This window comes from Panthera tigris, chromosome C2 (genome assembly GCF_018350195.1).
Source record: "Panthera tigris isolate Pti1 chromosome C2, P.tigris_Pti1_mat1.1, whole genome shotgun sequence".
Lineage (NCBI taxonomy): Eukaryota > Metazoa > Chordata > Mammalia > Carnivora > Felidae > Panthera > Panthera tigris.
This window is the reverse complement of record NC_056668.1, coordinates 154,885,958-154,908,994: the sequence shown is the minus strand read 5'-3', so window position 1 is coordinate 154,908,994 and position 23,037 is coordinate 154,885,958. Positions and strand designations below refer to the sequence as shown.

Sequence of the window (23,037 nt, the reverse complement as noted above, 5' to 3'; positions counted from 1 at the left end):
TTGACCCTCCAGTAGGGCTGAGTCTGCCCAGAGGAAGGGGTGTGTTTTGTTTTGTTTTTTGGTTTTTTTGTACAAAAGTGATATCCACTAATACTCACGAAGTGCTGTATCTGCCTCAGGTGATGGAGGGGTGCTTTGGGGGAAAAAAGCTCCCATCTCCTCAGAGATAGTTCATAAAGTAGCACTGTCCAGAGCCGTGTGTCCCTCTAGGGCTTTTTTCTGGCTCCCACAAAGTCATCTTCTAGACTACTGGGTGATCTGCAAATACAGCTTTTATTTACTCTTAGTTTTTCATAACAAAATATATAGACAGGTGTCCAGATTGACTGGCATCTCTTCATTCATTTGCTCACCAAACATTTGTTGAAGACTTACTATATGCCAGAAACTATGGCATGGTGGTTCCTGAGAGAGAGAGATGGAAAACCCTAGATTAGCTTTAGTGTAGGGTAAGTGTGGTCAGCTTCCTGCTGTTCTGTTACCGAGGTAGTCTCATGTCTCCCTTTTCTGAAACTAAATTGGCAGGGTCTGAAAAGTAAAGCTGATACCTCACTGAGAGTATTTGGTGTGTGTGTGCCTGCCTGTGTTTGGTGATGTTAGATGCCACAGAGAGTTTGGTCATCCACATGGGGCCGGTACGCAGTGGGCTACGGGCTAAATCCAGACTGCCTCCTGTTTTTGTATGGCCTGTGAGCCAAGAATGCTTCTTACATTTTTAAATGGTTGAAAAGAAGTCAATGATGTTTTAGGATATGAACATTATATGAAATTCAAATTTTAGTATCCATAAATAAATTTTTGTTGGAGCGTAGTTATACTCATTCCTTTGCATTTCGTCTGTGGCTGCTTTCACACTAGAAAGGCAGAATTGAATAGTTGTAATAGTTGTAACAGAGACTATGGCTCACAAAGCCAAAAAATTTTTTTTTTCTTTTTTCCCTTCTGTCTGGTTCTTTACAGGAAAACTTTGCAACAGCCATGGGTCTTAAAGGTGAAATGGCTTAGGTGATCTCATTTCTGCCTTCCTGCTTTTACTGTGTTTCAGCCATACTGGCCTTTTTTTTTTTTTTTGGTCCTTTGATCATGTGAAGCTTGTTCCTGCTTCAGGACTTTAACATTTGCCTTCCTTCTGTTGGGGTCTTTCTTCCATTTTGCTTGGTCGCTGCTTCCTTTTCATTAAAGCTCCACATGTCACCCCTTCCCTCTCTTGGTCATTGTCTATCATACCGCTCTATTTTGTGTAGTTGTTTAATCCTCCGCTCCCTTCTTCTGTCCCCCACATGAAGGAAAGACTCTGCTTTTGCTAGTAGTTGTATTTTAGAACCTAGAACAGTGCCCAACATGTAAGGATTCAAAAAGTGTTGATGGAATGATAGCTACTGGTAACCTAACGCTATAAAGGCACGTAGTTAATTGCAGTTGAAAGCTAATTGGAGCTGTTTATAAAACACAGAAATAAATACAACAGGGTTGTAATTATTACTAAAATTTTTTTTTGTCGAGGTGTAATTGACATACAGCATTATATTTCAGGTACATACCATAAAGATTCGGTATTTGTTTATATTGTGAAATGATCATTATAAATCTGGTTAGCATCAGTCCAAGAAGTAGTTACAGGATTGTTTTTCTTGTGTTGAGAACTTTTAAGACCTACTCTCAGCAACTTTCAAATATGTAATATGGTATAACTAACTGTAGTTACCATGCTTTCCATTATATCCACATGACTGACTTATTTAATTAATGGAAGTTTGTACCTTTGGACTCCCTTCATCTAGTTTGTCCATCCCCATGTCCCACTTCAGGCAGCTATCAGTCTGTTCTCTGTATCTGTGAGCTTGGTTTTCTTTTAGATTCCACATATAAATGACATCATGGGGTGTTTGTCTTTCTCTGGCTGACTTAATTTCATGTAGCATAATGCCCTCAAGGCATATTCAAGTCACAAGTGGCAAGATTTCATTTTTATCTAAGTGAATATTTATTTTAAGAGAGAGAGGGACAGCGTGAGTGGGGAAGGGGCAGAGAGTGGGAGAGAGAGAGTCCCAAGCAGGCTCCGTGCTGTCAGCACAGAGCCCGACACAGGCCTCCATCTCACGAACTGTGAGATCATGACCTGAGCCGAAATCAAGAGTCCAACACTTAACCAACTGACCCACCTTAGCAGTCCTTCATTTTTTTATAGCTGATGTTCCTCTGTGTGTGTGTGTGTGTGTGTGTGTGTATGTATGTATACACCACATCTTTATTCACTTATCCATTGATGGACATTTAGGTTTCCATATGTCAGCTGTTGTAAATAACACTGCATTGAACATGGAGGTGTGTAGGTATTCTAATTACTTATATGCTTTAACTTGATAACACGTTAGGCCCTGAGTGTATAAGAAATGTAGACCGTGGTTTACTTTTCTTAACTATTCTGGTCATTTGTGGAAGCAGTTAAATTTCATTTTCTCCTGTATTCATTCTGTTAAAATGAGGCCAATATCGTACAGGCTAAAATAGGGTTAAACTAGTATGTATGATAGTTTGAAAAAAAAAAAAAAAAAGAATGTCATACAAGGACTCTCCTTCTGTCTTTGTGTGGTGGTCTAAAAGTTCATTTATAAATTGGTTGTTCCAAATAGCATTTTTTTCCAGAGAGTTAGAATCCTAGCATTTTGGAATAGAATAGGACTTACTAAATAGATCTTTGGCCCTTTTTTATCACGGATTAGAAAACTGACCACGTAAAAGTTAGGATTAGCTTTTCTTCATAGTGGAGCTGGGATTAGAACTTGGGGCTCCACATTCTGCTGGGGTCCTCTTCCCACATGACTCTGTTGCCTGTGAATGCTTAGCTCTTCACTGAACACGAGGCTATATCCACGTGGACCGTGTCTGTCTCCTCATATGACTTGTTGGCTAACTTGGGCTACCACCACTGCAGTGGTGACCCATTATTTGATGAGAGGATCTTAGTTGCCTACTATGAAAGAGACATCCAGTCTCTTTCTAGATAATGTGTTATGGTATCCCTGACTTTCAGCTTTGTTTAGTAGACTTTTTTTTTTTGAACGGGTTTTGCATATTCCTGTTTCTCCCCTAGCTTTATTTTACTTGACTGTTTTATTATTTTCTTTCTGGCTTTTTTTGGACATAACTGAGAGAAAGATAAGTGGCATTTTTCTAATAGTTAAACAACCTTCACATAGAGCCACAGTCATGGTTGAGGTTCCATTATCTGTTTAAAATAAGATAATAGATAATACTGCCCCAGCCTTTTAAAATTATATCCTATTGCACCCCCCCCCAAAATGTGTCCCATAGTTACAGCAGAATAAATACTTTAATTCTTTTTAAAAAGAATTTTTTTAAAGTCTTTATTTATGTTCAGAGAGAGACAGAGTGTGAGCAGGGGCGTAGCTGAGGGGAGGGAGACACAGAATCCCAAGCAGGCTCCAGGCTCCGAGCTGTCAGCACAGAGCCCGACAGGGGGCTCGAACCCACAAACCGTGAGATCATGACCTGAGCCGAAGTCGGATGCTTAACCGACTGAGCCACCCAGGCGCCCCTAAATATTTTAATTCTTAATCTATTCCTCATTGTTCCTCTCTTCTTATTGCGTAGATGCCTAAGCCTCTTTATTCTACAGTGTACCCAAAGTATAGCGTTAAACTGTAACACCTAACTACCAGTTAATGATAATGGCTGCTACTGATTGAGTGCTTACCCTGTGTTACAAATTTCGTTGAGCACTTGATATGATTTCAGTCTTCACAACAGTTCTGGGATAAGTACTCTTATTCTTGCTTTGCAGATAACGAGATTGAGTTTTCCAGGAGGTACAGTATCCTTGGTTACACAGGACCTAAGTCATAATATGTCCATTAAGGGAATGTAGTCAGGGTTGAAATAGTTTTTTCTATGTAATTACGTTTCACTTTGATGGATAACTAGGTACTTGTATTCCTATATTCAAGTTGTGATTTAATTTTGTGTTTTGAATGTGTAAAAAATGTTCATAATTCCAAAGGTGCATGCAGAGAAATCTCATCTCTGTTCTTTCCACCTTGTTCCCATCCTTTCTCTGTAAACAACCTTTTTTGTTACTTTCTGGTTTGTCCTGTTTTTCTTTTTTTTTTAAATTACATGTGCACACACATATACATACTGTATTATGTGTGTATATGTCTGGTTTTTTTTTAAAGCTTATTTAGAGAGAATGAGTGCATATGAGTGGGGGAGGGGCAGAGAAAAAGGGGGAGAGAGAGAATCCCAAGCAGGCTCCGTGCTGTCAGCACAGAGCCCAACGCGGGGCTTGATCTCAGGAACCTTGAGATCATGGCCTGAGCCAAAACCAAGAATCAGATGCTTAACTGACTGAGCCACCCAGGAGCCCCTATTTCTGATTTCCCTCCTCTTTACTCAGGGTGTAATATGCTGTATGTATGCTCTGGTGCCTTTGATTTTCATGTGACAATATATCCCGGAAGTCATCTGGAAACAAGATTTCTTATGCACATGGTCTAACATCAGATTCCACCAGATCCCCAAAACAAGATTCTTATGCACATCGTCTAACATCAGATTCCACCAGATCCCTGAAACAGACTTGCCATCTCCATGTAGGTGTGATTATTTGTCCTCTTCCTTCCATCGAGAGTATCTGTGGTTTGAGGCTTCTTGGACCTCCCGGAGTCACAGTTCTCTCCACTACTCTGAGTGTTTAAAAGACTCTGCATTTAAGATAGGACACGTAAGAGGTGTAGGTGGTGAACAGAGGCCAAAATTTAGAAGAAATTATAGATTTTTCCTCAGATTTTTAGTCTTCACAAAGGAAGGTTATTTTGGACACTTGCCAAGGAGCTAATGAGGGCTGTGTCATGAAGAGTAGGACAGAAATGCTTAGACACCGGCAGTAGGTGGGAGAGCCATTGGGGTTGGAAATGCCATGGTAAGAAGACAGACAGGGATATAGATGGGGTTCCTGGGTGTCCCCTTCTTCCTTTGTCTTTGCCCCAGCTTACTTTCTCTGAGCAGCATGGGGGCAAGCGCAATGGGGGCTTTACGGTTGGTTTTCTCCCTGGTGGTCTTCGCAAGAGTGCGGAGAGATGTGAGTGAAAAGGGACAGTTTGTAAGTGGCATCAGCGGGGCACTTGGGCACTGTAACACGGACTCCAAAGGGCTGTTTATGAATCATGTGGGTGTTCGAGATGCCTGGGCCGAATCAGAGATAGAACTCTTAGTGGAATGAAGAGATGTACAAGAGGCCTCTCTCCTTTCTCTCTACCAGTATATAACATAAACGTGTAGTTTATAGCTTTGTATCTACCTCTTTGGCTCTCTTGTTTCTCTATCTAAGATGCTCTCTCCGTATAGATCTGTATCTCTGTTTCTATCTCCATGTCTCTCTCTGTATATCTCTGTCTCTCCATGTCAGCAGAATAGAGTATCTGCTTACTTGGCAAGAACATCTCTCCCTCTACCTCGGAACCACGACAGGGAGATAGTGTAGTGTAGAGTGGTTACGAGATTGATTGTGGAGTTAGGCAGACTGAGGTCTCAAATTTTACCTGTGTTCCTTTAGTAGCTGTGTAACTTTAGGCAAGTTACTTAATTTTTCTGAGGCTTAATTTCTCTATTTGTGGAAGAGAAGTAATAAATATATACCTTATGGGATATTGTAAGGATAATACTAGATTTGTGAAGTGTTTAGGACAGTCCCTGGCACATAATAAATGTTCATGTAAATCATCATGCTTGCTGGTGTTATCATTATTGCCGCTGCTCTTATAATCTGAGTCCACTAAGGGTACAGTGTAAATAAACCTGATGTGCAATTTATGCTTGGCTGTCTGAGAAATCGTCTCAAAGGAGTGAACCTTTGTGTATATAATTCCCTTCTTGAAATTGGCTTCTGGTTTTTTTGGCAGTTTAAACTAAGGGGTTTTGTTTGTTTCGTTTTGTTTTAATTGTTTAGGTTGTAAATGTCTTAAAATCCTTATTGACCAATCTTGATGAAGTAAAGAAGGAAAGAGAAGGGCTAGAGAATGACTTGAAATCAGTGAATTTTGACATGACAAGCAAATTTTTGACTGCTTTGGCTCAAGATGGTGTAATAAATGAAGAAGCTCTTTCTGTCACTGAGCTGGATCGAATCTATGGAGGTCTTACGACGAAAGTCCAAGAATCTCTAAGGAAACAGGAAGAACTTCTTAAAAATATTCAGGTAAAGCTTATATGCTTTAGTAAGATTTATGTTGAAGAAAATCACAGAAAGGATAAACCTGGACTAAATCTAGGTCAGGATTGTGTTTTGCAAGTACTACATACTGATAGAAATCTGTAATCGTTATTGGTTGTATTTTGATAACCACTGAATTTGTGATATTTTTACTTTAAGAACTAAAGTACTGTGTTATTCCAAAATAAATATTCTATTAGGTAAATTTCTAGTGATTCCTGCATGTAATCACATATGATCTTCATATATAGTTGGGAAAGTATCAGTAAAAGTGTTACAGGCTATATTAATTTGATAAGTAAATGTAAATACATCAATCTTTCTTTTAACAAGGTCTCACACCAGGAGTTTTCAAAAATGAAGCAATCTAATAATGAAGCTAACTTAAGAGAAGAAGTTTTGAAGAATTTAGCTACTGCATATGACAACTTTGTTGAGCTTGTGGCTAATTTGAAGGAGGGCACAAAGGTATGAAGTCCAAAAGAAACAGTAGTTCACCAGTACAGAGTGAAAATATAGTTTGAGAAGTTAATAGTTTTTCCAGTTGGACCTTATTATTATGCTTTGTCTCGAACTTCCTAGCTTTAATGATTTTTTTCCTCTGAGAGGCTTCATAAGGGAAGGAAAGCCTTAACAAAGGTGGCAATATTTCATGAGAATGTTGAAGAATGAATTGTGTATTTCACCAGACAGAAAGAGGGTGTAGGAATTTCAGGTAAAAGAAATTAGCACAGAGATGTCAAAAGCCAGTGACGCTTTTTTGGGGGACAGGAAGTTGACCAATTTGAGTGAATTATGCGGGAACAGGAGTAGTCGAAGCTGAACTGTGGTGGGGAAGGGACGGGAGGATATGGCTTTTATATTCTGTGCTGATGGTTTGGATAACGATGGACTTGTTATCTGCCCGAGTCTCAGGATGCTTACTAAATATGTTAAGTATTTTCTTGCCTTTCCTTTAAATAGCTTAGGGAAATGATTATATTTGTTTTTAACATTTACTTCGCTTCTGAGGGAACAGGTGATCGTTAGTTTTTCAGATACACAATACCTTGTGGTGTTTTAACTCCATGGCGATTATTGAATAAAGTTATTTTGATACAAATACCTTGGATGTAAGGTAAAAACCTCTGAAGAGGTAGAAATACGACGAAGCCTTGGAAATAGGATAGGAAGATCCCGTTTTAATTTGGTTTAAAATGCTTTGTTGAAATATAGATAAGCTGAGAAAATTCTTCAGAGAGCCTTTGGAAATGCCTCTAAGAGTTTCTGAAGTGATGTCTATATTTCTGAAGTGAGTGTGCAATCTAATCCTTCCACTGAAATAGGTTTCCTATCTTTATTAAGTACTTGCCTTTTCTCCAGGAATTGGGAACATACTCATGATCATGAAACTTATAGTTTGTTCCATTTAATTTTTGGTGACAGGTGTTCTCCAAGAATGAGTTTATTTAATTTTCTTTAGGAATATTATTAGGTCATATTCAATATTAAGTGTTGAACCTTAGTGGTATGACTGTGCCGTCGGAGGAGTTTGGTTGTTTAGGTTTAACCGCGATTGACAAACGAGCTTTAGACTGTGTTCCTCTTCAGATTAAAATATCATTCTGGCTTATGACTTGTATTTCTTTACTTACAGTTTTACAATGAGCTGACCGAAATCCTGGTCAGGTTCCAGAACAAGTGCAGTGACATCGTGTTTGCACGGAAGACAGAAAGAGATGAACTCTTAAAGTAAGTTTATTTTGTGTATCAAATTTTAGAGGATTTTTCTTTTGAAAAGTTACATGTGGAAGCTTTGGGGTGAACTGGGCAGTATGAGATGGCAGTTTCCTTTCTTTCCTCCTGGACATTTACAGGCAGCTAGCAAGCTGCATGACCTGAGAATAAAGGAGAAGAGCAGAAACTCTCGGTGTCAGAAGCACACTGTGCCACAGAAGTGACAATGCAACAAGTCAGGGTGACGGGTCTCAGGAATGCCAATAAACATACACAATTTACCTGGAAATGGCCAGCAGGTTCCTTACACATAAAACTAGAGGTACAGAATATGGGGAGGACAGGATGAATGGCTTAGAAAAGATCAGCAGATTTCCCTTCTGAAGGAACCTGCTGAGAAGGTCAAACCAGTACCATAGGACTCGTTCTGTGCCGAGTGACCAGTAGAGTTGACACAGCATTGGTGCAAAGATACAGTATTTTTTTTTTAATGGTGAGAAAAATGAACCGAATTTAATTTTTTTTTTTTACATTTATTTATTTTTGAGAGAGAGAAACAGAGCACGAGTGGGGGAGGGGCAGAGAGCGAGGGAGACACAGAGTCTGAAGCAGGCTCCGAGCTGTCAGCACAGAGCCCGACGTGGGCCTCGAACCCACAGACCAGGAGATCATGACCTCAGCTGAAGTCGGACGCTTAGCTGACTGAGCCACCCAGGCGCCCCCAAAATGAACTGAATTTAGTAAAACCTAATACATGGAGAATATTCACCAGAATAGTATTGTCCTAGAACAGATGAAAATTCTGGATGAACATTTCATCATGAATTTAGAAAAAGGAAAAAAAGGAGAAAAGGATTAGGAAGCAGTGACTCTGAGGAACCCCACGTGAGGAAGTACCAGAATCAAGGAAGGTGATGAGAAGAAAGGAGGTGATAAAACGTGAGGGGCTGGATTCAGGAAGCAAGTGGAGGAGAGAAGAACAATATGAGCACGGATGTAAGATGAAGTGGGACTAGACCGTGAAGAAGACGTCGGCCCCCAGAGCAAACCGAAGTCAAAGAAGATGAAGCCAAAGTAAAACCAGAAGAAGGGTTAGAAGACAGGCGAAGAAGATCGGACGTGCAGAAGTGAATTTCCACAAAGAAGACAAAGCAAAACAATGTTCGTTGCTCAACGTTCTGTTCAGAACAAATATTTAACGGTATTACCTAAGAATACGTTCCTTTAGGAAAATAAAGGAAGGCGTGTCGAAAAGGTGTATCTCACGGTTAAGAAAAATGAACAAGAACCGTCAACACCAAGGGATATAAATCATTAGCTCATTAAAAGATGATGGCAGAATCCTTTAGGCAGTTGGGCAAAAGGATCAAGACAGTTTATAAAAAGGTGAAAAACCGTTTAGGCTCACAGCACTGCCTGCTAGAAGGGGGTGGGGGTGGGGGTGGGGGGCAGTGATGGCCACTGGAACTCCAGGAAGGCAGGTATGAGCCAGGGGTCTGATACCCGGTGAAACTGCCTTGCAGGGGCTTACCCGGAACCATACATTCATTGGAGATACACCAAGAGAACTCACAGACTGTTCTGCTCCTGAGTCTGTCTTGAGCCCTGCAGCCAGCCTGACCATCATTCACCCCCGTCCATATTGAAACTGTTTTTCATAGACGCTGTTGGAGAACTTGCTAAGAGCTACCTCCCTGCACCACCCACCCCCGCCCCCCAAGAAAGAGCAGTGTTGTTTTTACAGTTTTTCTACTAAACCTTTAAAAAGCAATTAATTAAAATGCCTTTTATTTTTATTAAAAAAATTTGTTTTAATGTTTGTTTTTGGGAGAGAGGGACAGAGCGCAAGCAGGGGAGGGGCAGAGAGAGAGGGAGACCCAGAATCGGAAGCAGGCTCCAGGCTCTGAGCTGTCAGCACAGAGCCCGACGCGGGGCTCGAACTCACAGACTGTGAGATCGTGACCTGAGCCGAAGTTGGACGCTTAACTGACTGAGCCACCCAGGCGCCCTTAGAATGCTTTGTAATGGTTTCAGAAGTTTAAAAAAAAACAAAAACAAAAGAGTTTATGTAATATAATAACACCAAATTAGTGTTATTGATAAGAAAATCTGACAAAGATTAAGACAAAAACAATCTTCAGACCAGCTTTACTTGTGGTTATGGATGCAGAAGTCCTAAATAAAATACTTACCATTGATACTCACCAGTATCTTAGAAAAAGAGCCATGATCAAGCGGGATGGAGGTGGTTATTCCAGTAATGTAGTGATTGGTTCAGTATTTTTATATTAAGGAGAAAAAGATTCTCTTCATGGGTGAGGAAAAGCAATTGAGAAAATAACCGTTCTGGTATTCAGTAAAATAGGAGTGTGTGTGTGTGTGTGTGTGTGTATGGAGAGAGACACACACACACTCTTGTTTATATCTGCACAGAACTCAGCATCATGGTTAATGGAGAAACAATGTAAACATTCCTTCTAAAAACAAGGACAAAATGAGCACCGTCCACCCTATTATTTAATACTATTTTGGCAGTACGAACCAGCACAATTAGACAATAGAATAAAATTAGAAAGATAAACACTGAAAAGGAGGAGGTAAAATTTTCACTACTTTAGACTTTATGATCATACAACTTGAAAACCCAAGAGAATCAGCCCCCAAACTCAGCAAACAATAGAAGAATCTTTACTGAAGACAATTGATTGTAAAGATTTGTAGAAATCAGTAGCTTTCATATAAATAATCATATAGGAAATATAATGGAGGAAAGACCCTACTTACAATAGCAGCAGCAAAGATAAACTACATCAGAATAAGTTTGTTGTGTATGAGACCAGTATGTAGAAAACACTGTTGAAGGGTACAAAAGGGGACTGGAATTTGAAAGATGTGTCATGTTTTTGGGTAGGATGACGCACAAAGAAATCAGTTCTCAAGCATTCAACATAATTTGATTTAAAGTAAATACATAGATTTTCATTTACAACTAGATGAGTTGATCCTAACGCTCATCTAAAAAAACTGTCCAGTTATTAGCCAGGAAAAAATAAAAATAGTAATGGAAAGCAATTCTACCAGACACTGAAATATGTATTGTTGTGTCTAATTAAAACACAGTGGTCCTGGTACATGATTAGACAGACCAAAGGCAAAATAGAAATAAATTCAAATACATTGTGAATTTAATGTAAAAAAGATCCTAGGCCAATCAGAAGAAGTTAGCCGCCTAGCCATTTAGAAAACAAGTTATTTTTATACCAGAATAAATTTCAAGTGGATCAGACTTGAAATGTGTAAAATGAAATGTAAAGTTTACAAGAGAATATGAGAGAATTCCTTTATAGAGCTGAAAAGGGAAGAGTATTTCTTATTCTGACTTAAATCTAGAAGCCATTTTAAAAAAGGATAAGTGCATCATAACATAAAGCAGAGTTGTTATGTAATAAGCTGGGGGGAAAATATTTGAAACCTCACAAAGGCAAAAAGCAAATTTATTAATTTATCAAGAGGGGCGCCTGGGTGGCTCGGTTGGTTAAGCATCCAACTTAGGCTCAGGTTATGATCTCAGGGTTCATGAGTTCAAGCCCCGCATCAGGCTGTGCGCTGACAGCTCAGAGCCTGGAGCCTGCTTTGGATTCTGTGTCTCTCTCTCTCTCTCTCTCTCTCTCTCTCTCTCTGCCCCTCCCCTTGCCCCCCCACCCCGCTCTTTCTCTCTCAAAAAGAAATAAACATTAAAAAAAATAATTTATGAAGAACTCCTAGATATTACTGAGGAGGAGAAAAACCCACTAGGAAAAGTTGGCAAAGGCTGTAAACAGAGATTTTGCGTATGAGGAAATGTAAGTGGTTGGTTCTTAAGCGTATGAAAAAATACCTTTCTGGGGTGCCTTGCCGGCTCGGTGGGTGAAGCACGCAGCTCTTGATCTTGGGGTCGTGAGTTTGAGCCCCTCGTTGTGCCTATAGCTTACTTAAAACAAAAAACAACAAAAATCTGCCCTCATTCAGTATAATGTAAATATAAATTACAACTACTCCAGAATGACATTTCTCAGAAGGGCAAAAATCTGGAAGTTTGAGAACATGCCTTGTTGGCATATGTAGGGGAACAGGTCTCATCCACGGCTATGAATGTGTGTGGGTGCATCCTTGTGTGGGGGCAGTTCTGCTCTAAAGGTCTGGATGACGAATCCGTACATCCTTAATCCAGCTAGTCTGGTTTTGGGAATTTATTCTGAGTATGTGTTAGCATATGCTAGAAACGACACGTTTATAAACTGACTCATTTCTGAGTTGCTGGTAGCAGTAAAAGAATAGAAACAAATCAGACGTCTGGGACTGGTGAAATAAATAAAGTTACATCTGTGCAGGTTTTTTTTTTTTTTTTTCTTTAGATAAAAGATCAGCTATTTGAAAAAAAAAGAGGTTTTCCATTTTTTGATATGGAGAGATCTTGAAGATAAATACACTAAAGAAAAAAGATACAGAACAGTGTGAAGTACGCTTTTTTGTATAAAAAGGGAGAAAATAAGATCTACATGCGAGTTGGTTTGTTTATGTGTCAGGAAGCTCTGGAAGGTTCATGACCCAGAGTAGTGTGCCTCTGGGGGGTGAGTGGTAGGGAGGGAGCCTGCAGACGGGGGCCTTCGACTCCCTTTTTATTGTGAGTCAAGTGAACAACACATTACCTGTTCAGAAAATTATATGAAAGTAATCTTAATAATTAATGGGACTTCATATGTTTTTATAGCCACATTCAAGTAGTCTGATTTTTATTTTTCAGACTGTACAGCTAAATTATCAGATTCATTCCTTACTGCCTCCTGTTTTTTGTTTTTTTTTTTTTTTAAACTGCAGAACCCTTTGCTCAAGCTTAGTGTTACAGAGAAGCCCAGTTTGTAAAACAGATAACAATGGATCCGGCTCAGATGTAAGCAGGGTGGGGGGCTTGGAACAGGACCTTTTTGCCCCTCTTTTCTTCCCTTCATGCAAGCAGCAGCCATTGAGGTGACTGTATAGAACCCTGAAAATCTGTAGCTCAGGACCAAGAAAGAGCCAAACAACGGTTTCTGGGTTTAAGTTGGCAAACTGCAACACCCAGGTTGAGCCTGCTGCTTATTTTTCCAAGTTGTGTATTGTCTGTGTCTGACTTGGCACTAACAACACAGTATTACTAATTATTTGTGACAGAGACCCTGTATCCTGCAAAGCCTAGAATATTTCCTATTTGGCTCTTCACACAAAAAGTTTTGCCCACCCCTGCTTGAAATAATTTTTTGTCCATGATAATTTGCTTTCTAGTTGTACTCTCAGTTTCTCCACTTCAACCTTCAGTGTAAAATGGGCTAACGTCACTATTTTTAGAATTGTGTAGTGTAATAGAAGTTCACGGCTTAGGAAGAAATTTGGGGATATTCTCATTTTCAGATATTTCCTATTTCAAATCTCTAGGTTGAGAATTAGGTTTGTGGGGTGCCTGGGTGGCTCAGTCAGTTAAGTGTCTAACTCTTGATCTTGGCTCAGGTCATGATATCATGGTTTGTGGAATTGCACCCCACGTCGGGCTCTGTGCTGACGACGTGGAGCCTACTGGGGGTTCTCTCTCTCTCTCTCTCTCTCTCTCTCTCTCTCTCTCTCTGCCCCTCTCCCGTTGTCTCTCTGTCTCTCTCTTTCAAAATAAATACATAAACTTAAAAGAGAAGATTAGGTTTGTTACTATTTGCATGTATATTTCTATATTTGTACTATAAACAGAATAGGCATCAACTTGTCACGTGGTTTTATCTCAGTGATTAAAAGGTAAATGAAGAATGGAAAAGTAGACCAAATAGATACAACATTAGCTTTTAAAAATCCGAGGGTTTATTTTGTTAAAATCACTCTTAATACTGAGGGCCTAAATTCCTTGAAACATGTTTACTGACTATAAAATAAAAACATAAGAAAAGTCCACGTAATTCTTACTGAATTTTACAAACTGAACATTCCACGTATCGAGCACTTAGGTCAGTTCACAGAACATTCTCAGCACCCCAGAAGCATCGTCCCTGTGTCTCCCCAGTCATTACCCACCTCGCCAGGGCGACCACCGTCCTTTCTGTGAGAGGGTTGAGGGGCTTCTCCTGTTTCGTGCTGGACTCAGTGGGATCGCATGTGCTGTCCTGTGACTGGTTACAGTCGGCACCGTCAGACTCATCCATACGGTTTGTGTGGTTATAGGTCTTTGATTTTCATATTTGTGCAGCTTTCAGTGTGTGACTGTGCTGGAAGCTGTGTGTATAGTCCGCTGTTGTCCAGTATTTGAGTAGCGTGTGGTTTTGGCCGCTGTGTTACGAACAGTGAGCGTGAGCGTTCGAAAACCTGACTCTCCGGTTTTGCTGGAAGCAAAGAATGGAAACAACGAGATGTGCAGGGCTGGTGACATAAAGCGAGCTTCGTCTCTATGGCAAAAGTACTGTCAGCCACACACAAGTTACAGTTTCTTTTGTTTTTTTTTTAACGTTATTTATTTTTGAGACAGAGACAGAGACAGAGCATGAACGGGGGAGGGTCAGAGAGAGAGGAAGACACAGAATCGGAAGCAGGCTCCAGGCTCTGAGCGGTCAGCACAGAGCCCGACGCGGGGCCCGAACTCACACGAGATCCACGCGAGATCATGACCTGAGCCGGAGTCGGCCGCTCAACCGACCGAGCCACCCAGGTGCCCCTACAACTTACAGTTTCTAGCAGCCACGTTTTAAAAAGTAAACATGAAGTTAATTTCAAAAATATATTTTACTTCGGCTAGTGTATCCAAAGTGTTACAGTTTAAACATATAATCATGCAAATCATGTATGGGATGTTTTACTTTTTGTCCACACTGAGTCTTAGCGATTTGGTGTGTAATTTCCACTCGCAGCCCTTCTCAGTTCATACTAGGCACATTTCGGGTGTTCTGTGGCCACCTGGGCAGCTCTAGATCATGCTTTTGGTGAGGAGATGTGTGCGGTGCTGTTGGGGGTGTATCTGAGAGTGGCATTGCTGGGTCGGAAGGTGTGTGTGTACTGAGCTTTAGTTGACGTTGATAGTTTTCCAAAGTGGTTGTACTTGTATTCCACTAGCAATGTCTGAGAGTTTGCCACCAGCTCCTCTGGTGGGTATCTAGTTATTTCATTGTGGTTTTAATGTTCATTTTCCTGATGATAGTGTGTCCTCTCATAAGTGTGCAGAAAGAATAAATATTTTACTGTGATCTCTGCCTTCTTTACACTAGTGATTTGAAACTAATGTTAGTAATGGTAGTTGTTGGCATTGAAACACTGGTGGGATTTTAGTTCATGTATTCTTGCTTTGTTATGTTATGAGTCTCATGATTTAATAGCTTTGAATTATATAATTAGTGAGTAGCTAGGACATTCTTATTTGTTTTGTGTGTTATTTATTGTGACCATCTCTGGAGTTTATCAAAGGAAAATAAAAGTATTATGTTAAGGCTTTATAATTACATACGTTAGATGTTATATTTGTGGTATACTCCAATATCTAACTGTAACTACATAAATAAGAAAACAAAATACTAAATATTAAGTATGTTTAGTACATATATGAGCTACATAACAAAATGTTTCAAAAATTTCAAAATTTTAATATTGATTAAAATCGTCTAGTTTGTGTTGTAAGCATTTATTAAGCTTACAAACATTAAGAAGTATTTTTGGTTCCTTGATGAATGTATTAACTTTCTTAATACGGGGAGTGACTAATTTCCAACTGGGACCCTTTGTGAGAGTGAAAGTATGGTCTGGGGGACTGCGGGGTTGCAGTTAATTGTTATATCAGGACAGTAGGTGCTGTTGTTCACGCTTTGGGACATACTGTATTTCCTTCATGGGTATAGGAATCAGTGCTGGGGGGAAGTTGATCAATATCATGTTGTTTCACAGAGTACATTTTGCCTTAGGGTTTTGGTTAGTGAGATTTGGGGATGGATTCCAATTTTGCTAACTTTTAATTCCGTTTTAATGGTCCTTTCAACAATCTATCCTGCATTTACCTTAATTACAGATTATGAGGTATCTTTTAACATAAAACAGCTCAGTGCTGCATTTCTTTGAATAATTTCAGAAAGTTTTTATTAAGAAATTTGCATCATGGTTTGGGTTGGCTTTCTTCGTTTTCTGGAAACGCTGGTATGACGCAGTGATGAAGCGCCTGTGTGACACAGCTGGCAGACTGTGAGCAGTTGGTCTTCTGAAAACTTCTAGAGACGCTGCTGTGTTAGGAGTGGCCCAGCCAGGGGACGGCTTCTTACCAGAGAGTGGGCGCTCTTTTAGGGCCGTCCGTCCGCCCAGGTTGACTTGTTCCTTACTCCAGCTGTAACTGTGACCTCAGAAAAAGTTTACCTTTCCTCCTAGGAGGGAAAATCGTAGGAAAAAAGATTCAAGTTCATTGTAGTCAAGAGCAGAAGTGTAGTGTATTTTAAAATACTGTCATTGTTTTGAGTCTGTTTTCCATGTTTCATATACGCAGAGAAGAAAGCTTTTAAAGACCTGGCATTTCAGACGTGCGGTTTTTTTGAATTGTGTTAATTCCTAACACCTTTGTCTTAAAGGGATCTGCAGCAAAGCATTGCCAGGGAACCCAGTGCTCCTTCAATCCCTACGCCTGCGTATCAGTCTTCTCCCGCAGGGGGCCATGCTCCCGCTGTGCCAACGCCCGCGCCGAGAACCATGCTGGTCAGTAAGCAACCTCGTTTTTTAAATGGGCCTTTTGCATTAGTGACTGCTTGCCTGCTTGCCGTAAAGGAGAAAACACCCTTGACATTGTAGAGATCTGGTGGGCACCAGTTTTCATGAGGTGACCAACCTTCTCATGTTCTGCGGTATAAAGAATACAGCATCACTCGCGAATTCTTGCCAGAAAACATTTAACTTGAATCTAATCAAGTCTTTAGAACCGCCTTTCGGTTTATCGCAAGTACAGTGATAAAACAAGAAGTTAAATTGTGCCATTAGGAAACAGTTGGACAAATCTAGAACTGGGACATTCTAGGAGACCCTTAGCTTTGTCTTTTCTAAAAGTGAATGTCATAGAGAGAAAAAACACATAGATGTGAGGCATTCTGTTTTAAATGAGAGGAAAAGATTCATAATAATCCTGCAGTACGTGAACCTCGGTTGGATCTTGGTTCATAGAACCTCTTCTCTGAGAGTTTTTTTTTGTGATAGAGAAACTTGAATGTGGCATGGATACTCGATGGTATTAGGAAATAATTACTCACTTCCTTAGGACGAAATGGTATGTGATTATTAGAACTTATGTGCTGCAGTCTTTAGGGCCGGTGTCCTGAAGTTTGCAACTTACTTTCAAATGGTTCCGCAAATATGTCGATACATAAATGTATGGGTACAGCTACAGCTACAGTGAATATGGTCTCGAGTCAGTAATTATTGAATTTAACTGATAAATACGCGATTGTTTATTGTACTAGTCTTTTAAGTTGTCTGGTGTTTGAAAATATGCACATAAAGAATCTCGTGGCCAGGGGGAGATTCCAGTGATGACCTGTCTGTGCCCGACTCGCTCCTTCCTCCCGTCTCAAATGTCTAACCACGGATGGGAGCAGTAATGGGCAGTAAGTGGCTAAATATTAGGCCTCAGCAACAGGGCAGTGGCTGTGGAGTGTTAACAGGTTGGAGAATCATTCCTCCGCTGTGATACGTTTCTAGAGTATTCAGTCAACATTTAAGAATGGGAATTAGAAATACACTTGGGTGGATTCTAGAGCTTCTCTTACGCCCTCCGTTATTTTAACGACGGTCATTTGACGGAAACGTGAGCCATGTTGCAGTCAGTGCCGACTCTCTTACAGCCCGCCAAGCCCCAGCCCCCGGCCCGGCCTCCACCGCCTGTGCTTCCAGCAAATCGAGCTCCTCCCGCTCCGGCTCCCGCTCCCGCTCCCGCTCCGGCTCCCGCGGGGACGGGCACTGCTCCACCGGCACCGGCACCGGCACCGGCACCCACTCCTGGTTCAGCAGCGCCCCCTCCACAGGCCCAGGGACCCCCCTACCCCACCTATCCAGGATATCCCGGGTAAGGCTGAAACTGGATGAATGGGCTGAGGTTTCTAGCTCTGGTTAACCTTTGAGAAACAGTCCCCCCTTCTCCGAATGGAGGCGTCATGAACGAGCGAGCTCCATTGTCAGCTTACGCAGAAATGGAACTAATGCCAGAGTCCCTTATTTGGGTAATTGAACGGCCGTTTCCCGGGCTTGTTGACGTTTTTAGTTTTTACGCGCTGGCCTCACGGGAAATCCGCCTCTTCTGTACGGAACGCAGACTGTGTTTCCTTGGTTGTCCTTATTTTGGCGATGAACGGAGAGGCGCCTTTCCGGAGCTGAGCGTGGCAAGACCGATAGGCCTTGTTCACGCACCCGTACTTTGAAGAATTGCCATTCTGACACACTGTTTAACACGACTCTGATTTTGGCGTGTGCTTTCTTAAAGAACGACTTTCTGTGTGATAAGTTTTTAATCTTAAAAGTCCAGACCCTTGACTACCTCCTGAGATGTGCTCCAAACTTTACTTGTTAGTAAGTACGTTCTGTCTTCTAAATATTGAAACTTTGTAAACAGGGGCGCCCGGGTGGCTCAGTAGGTTAAGCGTCCGACTTCGGCCGAGGTCACGATCTCACGGTTTGTGAGTTTGAGCCCCGCGTCGGGCTTGCTGCTGTCAGACCCTCTGTCCCCCCCTCTCTCTGCTCCTCCCCCACGCCTCACAAATTAATAAACATTAAAAAAACTTCTGTAAACAGTAAATTTATGTACATCACAGTGAATATTGAATCTTGTGAGTTAGGAATGTACTTAGGCTGTCATGTTAAAATGAAGGGTCTCCATTTTTATTCTTTGTTAACAGTTGAATATTTCGGCTTATTTCTGTCAACGGTATTATTTTCTGGATGGTATTAAGCACCTGATATTCTTTCATCTCAATTATTAACGGGATATTAACCTTGAAACTGCTGCTTTTTCTTTCCACTGTCTTCTACTAGACTGAGAAATAGAGAAAAATGACTTCCTTGAAAAACCTTGGTTTCAGAGTAATTATTACACGTCTCATTTTCTAGTGTGTGATTTACCAACCCATTTTTTTTGTCTGTTTTCTTTCCATCAGGTATTGCCACATGCCCATGCCCATGGGCTATAATCCTTACGCATACGGTCAGTATAGTATGCCGTACCCGCCAGTGTATCACCAGAGCCCCGGACAGGCTCCATACCCAGGGCCCCCGCAGCCTTCATACCCCTTCCCTCAGCCCCCGCAGCAGTCTTACTACCCACAGCAGTAACATGCCAGCCCAGAAGTTCGACCGGTTCAGTTCAAAGGGAAGGAAACACCAGCCCTGCAATAAGCGTACTAAACTCTGTGCTCTGGTTACTGTAACATCCTCTGTTGTACGAACGCGGTGTGCAATTTCTGTCCGCGGCTGCGAGCTGAGACTGTGCCCCGGTTCCACACTCGATCGCACACCGAGAGATGCTGCTGTTGCAGTGTAAACACTATAATAGGTATAATAGAATTTGAAATAAATTACATTTCAGTTCATCAAAGTTGAAAAATGAGAAGTTAAACCCACAAGTCAAACGTTTGAAACTGTTATACTTCTGTCTACATAAGACATGATTGGGACGTCAGATACTTACAATGATGGTTTAAGTACTGATATTCAAGAAAGCTACGTTTTCTTTCTCTTTTGGTTTATCAGTTTGGTTTAATTTCCATTACACTATTTTGCATAATCAAAGCATTGTAAATCTTATAATTTAAAAATAAATTACTTGAGAACAGTTGTCATTGTTATGTTTTGTCATTGATTCTCATTACTGTCTAATTTCTTTCTGGTGTTAGTCTCTCATTTTATATGTACGTAAGTTAAACAGATAACTGTGTTTAAGTGCATGATTAGTTCAAGTTAATAGTCAGGTTTATAGGAAAACCAAAAAAACAGTACCATAATTCATCTTTCATATGCTGATTAGTATGTTAATTTTGGCATTTATTTTGAAAAGTCCTATAATGTGGAAGAAACACAGTTGCTACCAAAGATTCTTCAAATAAATATGTGTATTTAAAGTTTTATTAGCTTCTCCAAGAAATTGATACAAATTCTGGTAATAGTTCTTTCCCTTTTTTTCCCATAACCTGGTTAAAATAAATACATATCATTGACAGGACTGTCTAATGTAATGGGATTGTTTAAAGAAAGCTTACTGTACCCCTTCCGTTCCTTTTTTCCACCTTACTGTCTTAACTTAATAACATTTAATGCACAATGTATACGAATAGATCTAAGCCCTTTGGTTTTTATGCTCCTAAAAGATTAGACTATTTGATAATTCAGGGAGCATAGTAAACAATTGCTGGGAACATATGCCAATTCTGAATAGGCATGAATATTTAATACTAGTCTCTGCTGTTAGGATAACTAATCACTGTATAAACCTCAGTAAAAGTAGTGAGACATGCATCATGGAGTGAGTAAATGAGAAAGGAAGGAGTTGTTGAATAGTGGGGACTGTTCTGTGTGAGGTTCATTTCTGAACACATCAGGCGTGTGAGCAGATTTCCAGTGAGTCTGTTGATGTTTATTTTCTAAGTCTTAATGCTCACCTTTTCTGGCGTTATTGTTTTCATTGAAATGATACTGTCATTTGGGCCACTGTTATATTTTCATCGACAGTTTGGGTTTATGTTTTAAATGTCGGACTGAAGGTACGATTGTAAAAGGGAGTGAATCGGTTTAAAAATATATGTACATTTAAAAAATATCACTTTGTTGTACGTAGAAAACATGAAGGCGTGTTGCTTTAATATAAATGACCTTTCCGTGGAATATTGAAATTGGTTTAAGTGCAGTAGTTAAAACCTTGGCAAAAGTAGTTTTTTTTACATACCATAGCTAAGTTTTATTAATGTGGAACCATCAAAATATGACCTAGGCTTGTTTGACTCTTATGTAAAAGGCATTCAAGTTCTGCGTTCGTACTATTATTCAAGGTGTCATATACTGAGGTGAGACACTCAGTGGGAATTAAGCGTTTTCCAAACTGCTAGTTTACTATTCTTACTAATGCAGAAAGAAACAAAAACGAATTGGCCTGAATATTCTCTTGGGGAAAGAAGTCACTAAGAAAAGAGGAAGTGCATCAGAGGGCCGGAAGAGGTTATAAGGCCCCTTAGCCGGTTCCATGTGCTAAGTAGGCCAGCTCCCAGAGAGCCACGGGAAGATCGTTCAGAAACTTCTGGAAAGGAGGCTCCACAGCCCCAAGTGGCAGCCTCTTGCAGCCTGCCCGAGTTGCTCAAAGCCTCTTTTTATGCAGTAACCCGGCCCCATTCCCCCCCCACCCCCCACCCCCGTCAGATCACTCGTTTTTCAGGTAATTGAGGACGGTTTCTTTTGGTCACCTGTGGATGGGTACAGATGACCAAATTTCTGCAGCCTTTCGTTGCTGGGTTAGTCTCCATAGCCCTTCTGATTTCAGTAGGGTGGCTCATGGAAAGAAGTTTCTCCTCCCATCTGTTTCGCCTTCTAGCAAACAAGGAAGCCCTCGCTGGCATGAGCTTTGTTACCAAACGTTTTTGTCCTTTGCTCACTCAGCTTCTTATCTGTAGTCCACAAAAATACCCTAAAAAGTCGTTACGGACGGTGCTGTTCGATCGTAGTTGCAAGTGTGCCTCTGGTTCAGAGATCTTGTTACCTCTGTTTTTAATTAGGCTTTCTGATGATTTTCCTAAACTAAAGAAACCATTCCCAGACCATTTACGTTCGGGTTTGGAATACCGTTTTTAAATGGACTGACTGCATGGCAGAGCTGGTCGGCAGTGGGGGGAAAAGCCTCACTTCTCCCATTTCTTGTTCCCAGTTGGAGACACACGGCTTGACTTCTCAGTCTGCTGTGAAATACTGGTCTTTATTTTCCGTTGAGACAAAACACAGGTCACTGCAAATCAGTCCGTCTTTGGGAGATATTCCTGTCCCCGTGCCCCCAACTTGTTTGCAACTTAACAGTCTCTCCCTCCCTAAATGGAAGTAGTTAAAAAAAGATTTCACAGAACCTTCACGTCGTTTTATCCCCAGTCAGCAGCCTTTCTGGTCAAACCATGTAAAAAATGTTTCTCCTTAGAGCTTTACAGAGTTTGCAAAAGCGCTTCATACCCATCTTCTGATTTTACAGACACGATGAGATGCAATTTATTAAGTAGGTTTCAGTTTGCCAATGGGTTTTTTTTTTTCCTTTTAATGATCAATACATCTTGAAGAATCTTGCTACAGCCTAGTGGCATCTCTCTCTCTTTTAAACACTTCTGCAGCTATTAGTTGATTCACAGCACAGAACAGGATACAAAGTAGGAAAAAAAAATGCTGTAGTGTTACAATGACTAGTTTAAAAATAGACTTTAGAATTAAATGGTTGATTATAAGGTTTACATGGAAGAGCTAAGAAGGAAAAATTATATTTTTAAAGAAAAAGAGAATATTCAGGCTTTATTTCTGGTATGAAGTTTATATTTTTAAAAAAAAAATCCTATATTATCACACCAGAGATTTTAGATTCTTTTCTGGTTACAGACATTGCTGGTAGTTGGATTATATTTTTATTGTATTCATTTCTCTTAGGGGGAAAATTGTAAAGCAACAAAAAGGTTCCCGATGAATGTATCCTAGAAATAAAAGTTGAAAGATTCTTACTTCCTTGGAGTATGAATTCTTATTTGAAGTGTTTATCCTTTAGCTTTATACTTTCTGCAGTTTATTTGACAAATGGTGGTCGGGGAAATAAGAAAATATCCACTTGGACTAAATGCATGAGACCGTGTTTAAATGTTTTCTTACAGCTGCCAGCCACGTACTTGACCGTGGCTGGACCGTGTTTTTCATTACTTACGACTTTCCCCGGTTCTTTAAGATGAGAAATCTCTTCAAGTGTTACTTTTTGGGGGTTGATTTTTGGAAATGTTTGGCATGTTATCATATTCAGTTGGTTAAGGAAAGGAGATGGTGAGTTGTGTTCATCTTTTATTTTTAAATCTTTTGAAATGCTTTCA

At 40.4% G+C, this 23,037-nt stretch overlaps 1 protein-coding gene across 2 annotated transcripts in view; it reads left to right on the top strand.

Moving 5' to 3' along the window:
- The window catches only part of LOC102961764 (programmed cell death 6 interacting protein), a 73,919-nt gene extending 51,232 nt beyond the window's left edge, over window positions 1-22,687 (top strand). For both annotated transcript variants that reach the window (XM_042957031.1, XM_042957032.1), the window contains exons 13-18: window positions 5,969-6,217; window positions 6,566-6,700; window positions 7,869-7,963; window positions 16,540-16,663; window positions 17,800-18,020; window positions 19,105-22,687. In XM_042957031.1, the coding sequence (XP_042812965.1) occupies window positions 5,969-6,217; window positions 6,566-6,700; window positions 7,869-7,963; window positions 16,540-16,663; window positions 17,800-18,020; window positions 19,105-19,279 (999 nt within the window). In that variant the 3' untranslated portion in view covers window positions 19,280-22,687. The remainder of the gene's footprint in view (window positions 1-5,968; window positions 6,218-6,565; window positions 6,701-7,868; window positions 7,964-16,539; window positions 16,664-17,799; window positions 18,021-19,104) is intronic.
- The last annotated feature ends 350 nt before the right edge of the window (window positions 22,688-23,037 follow it).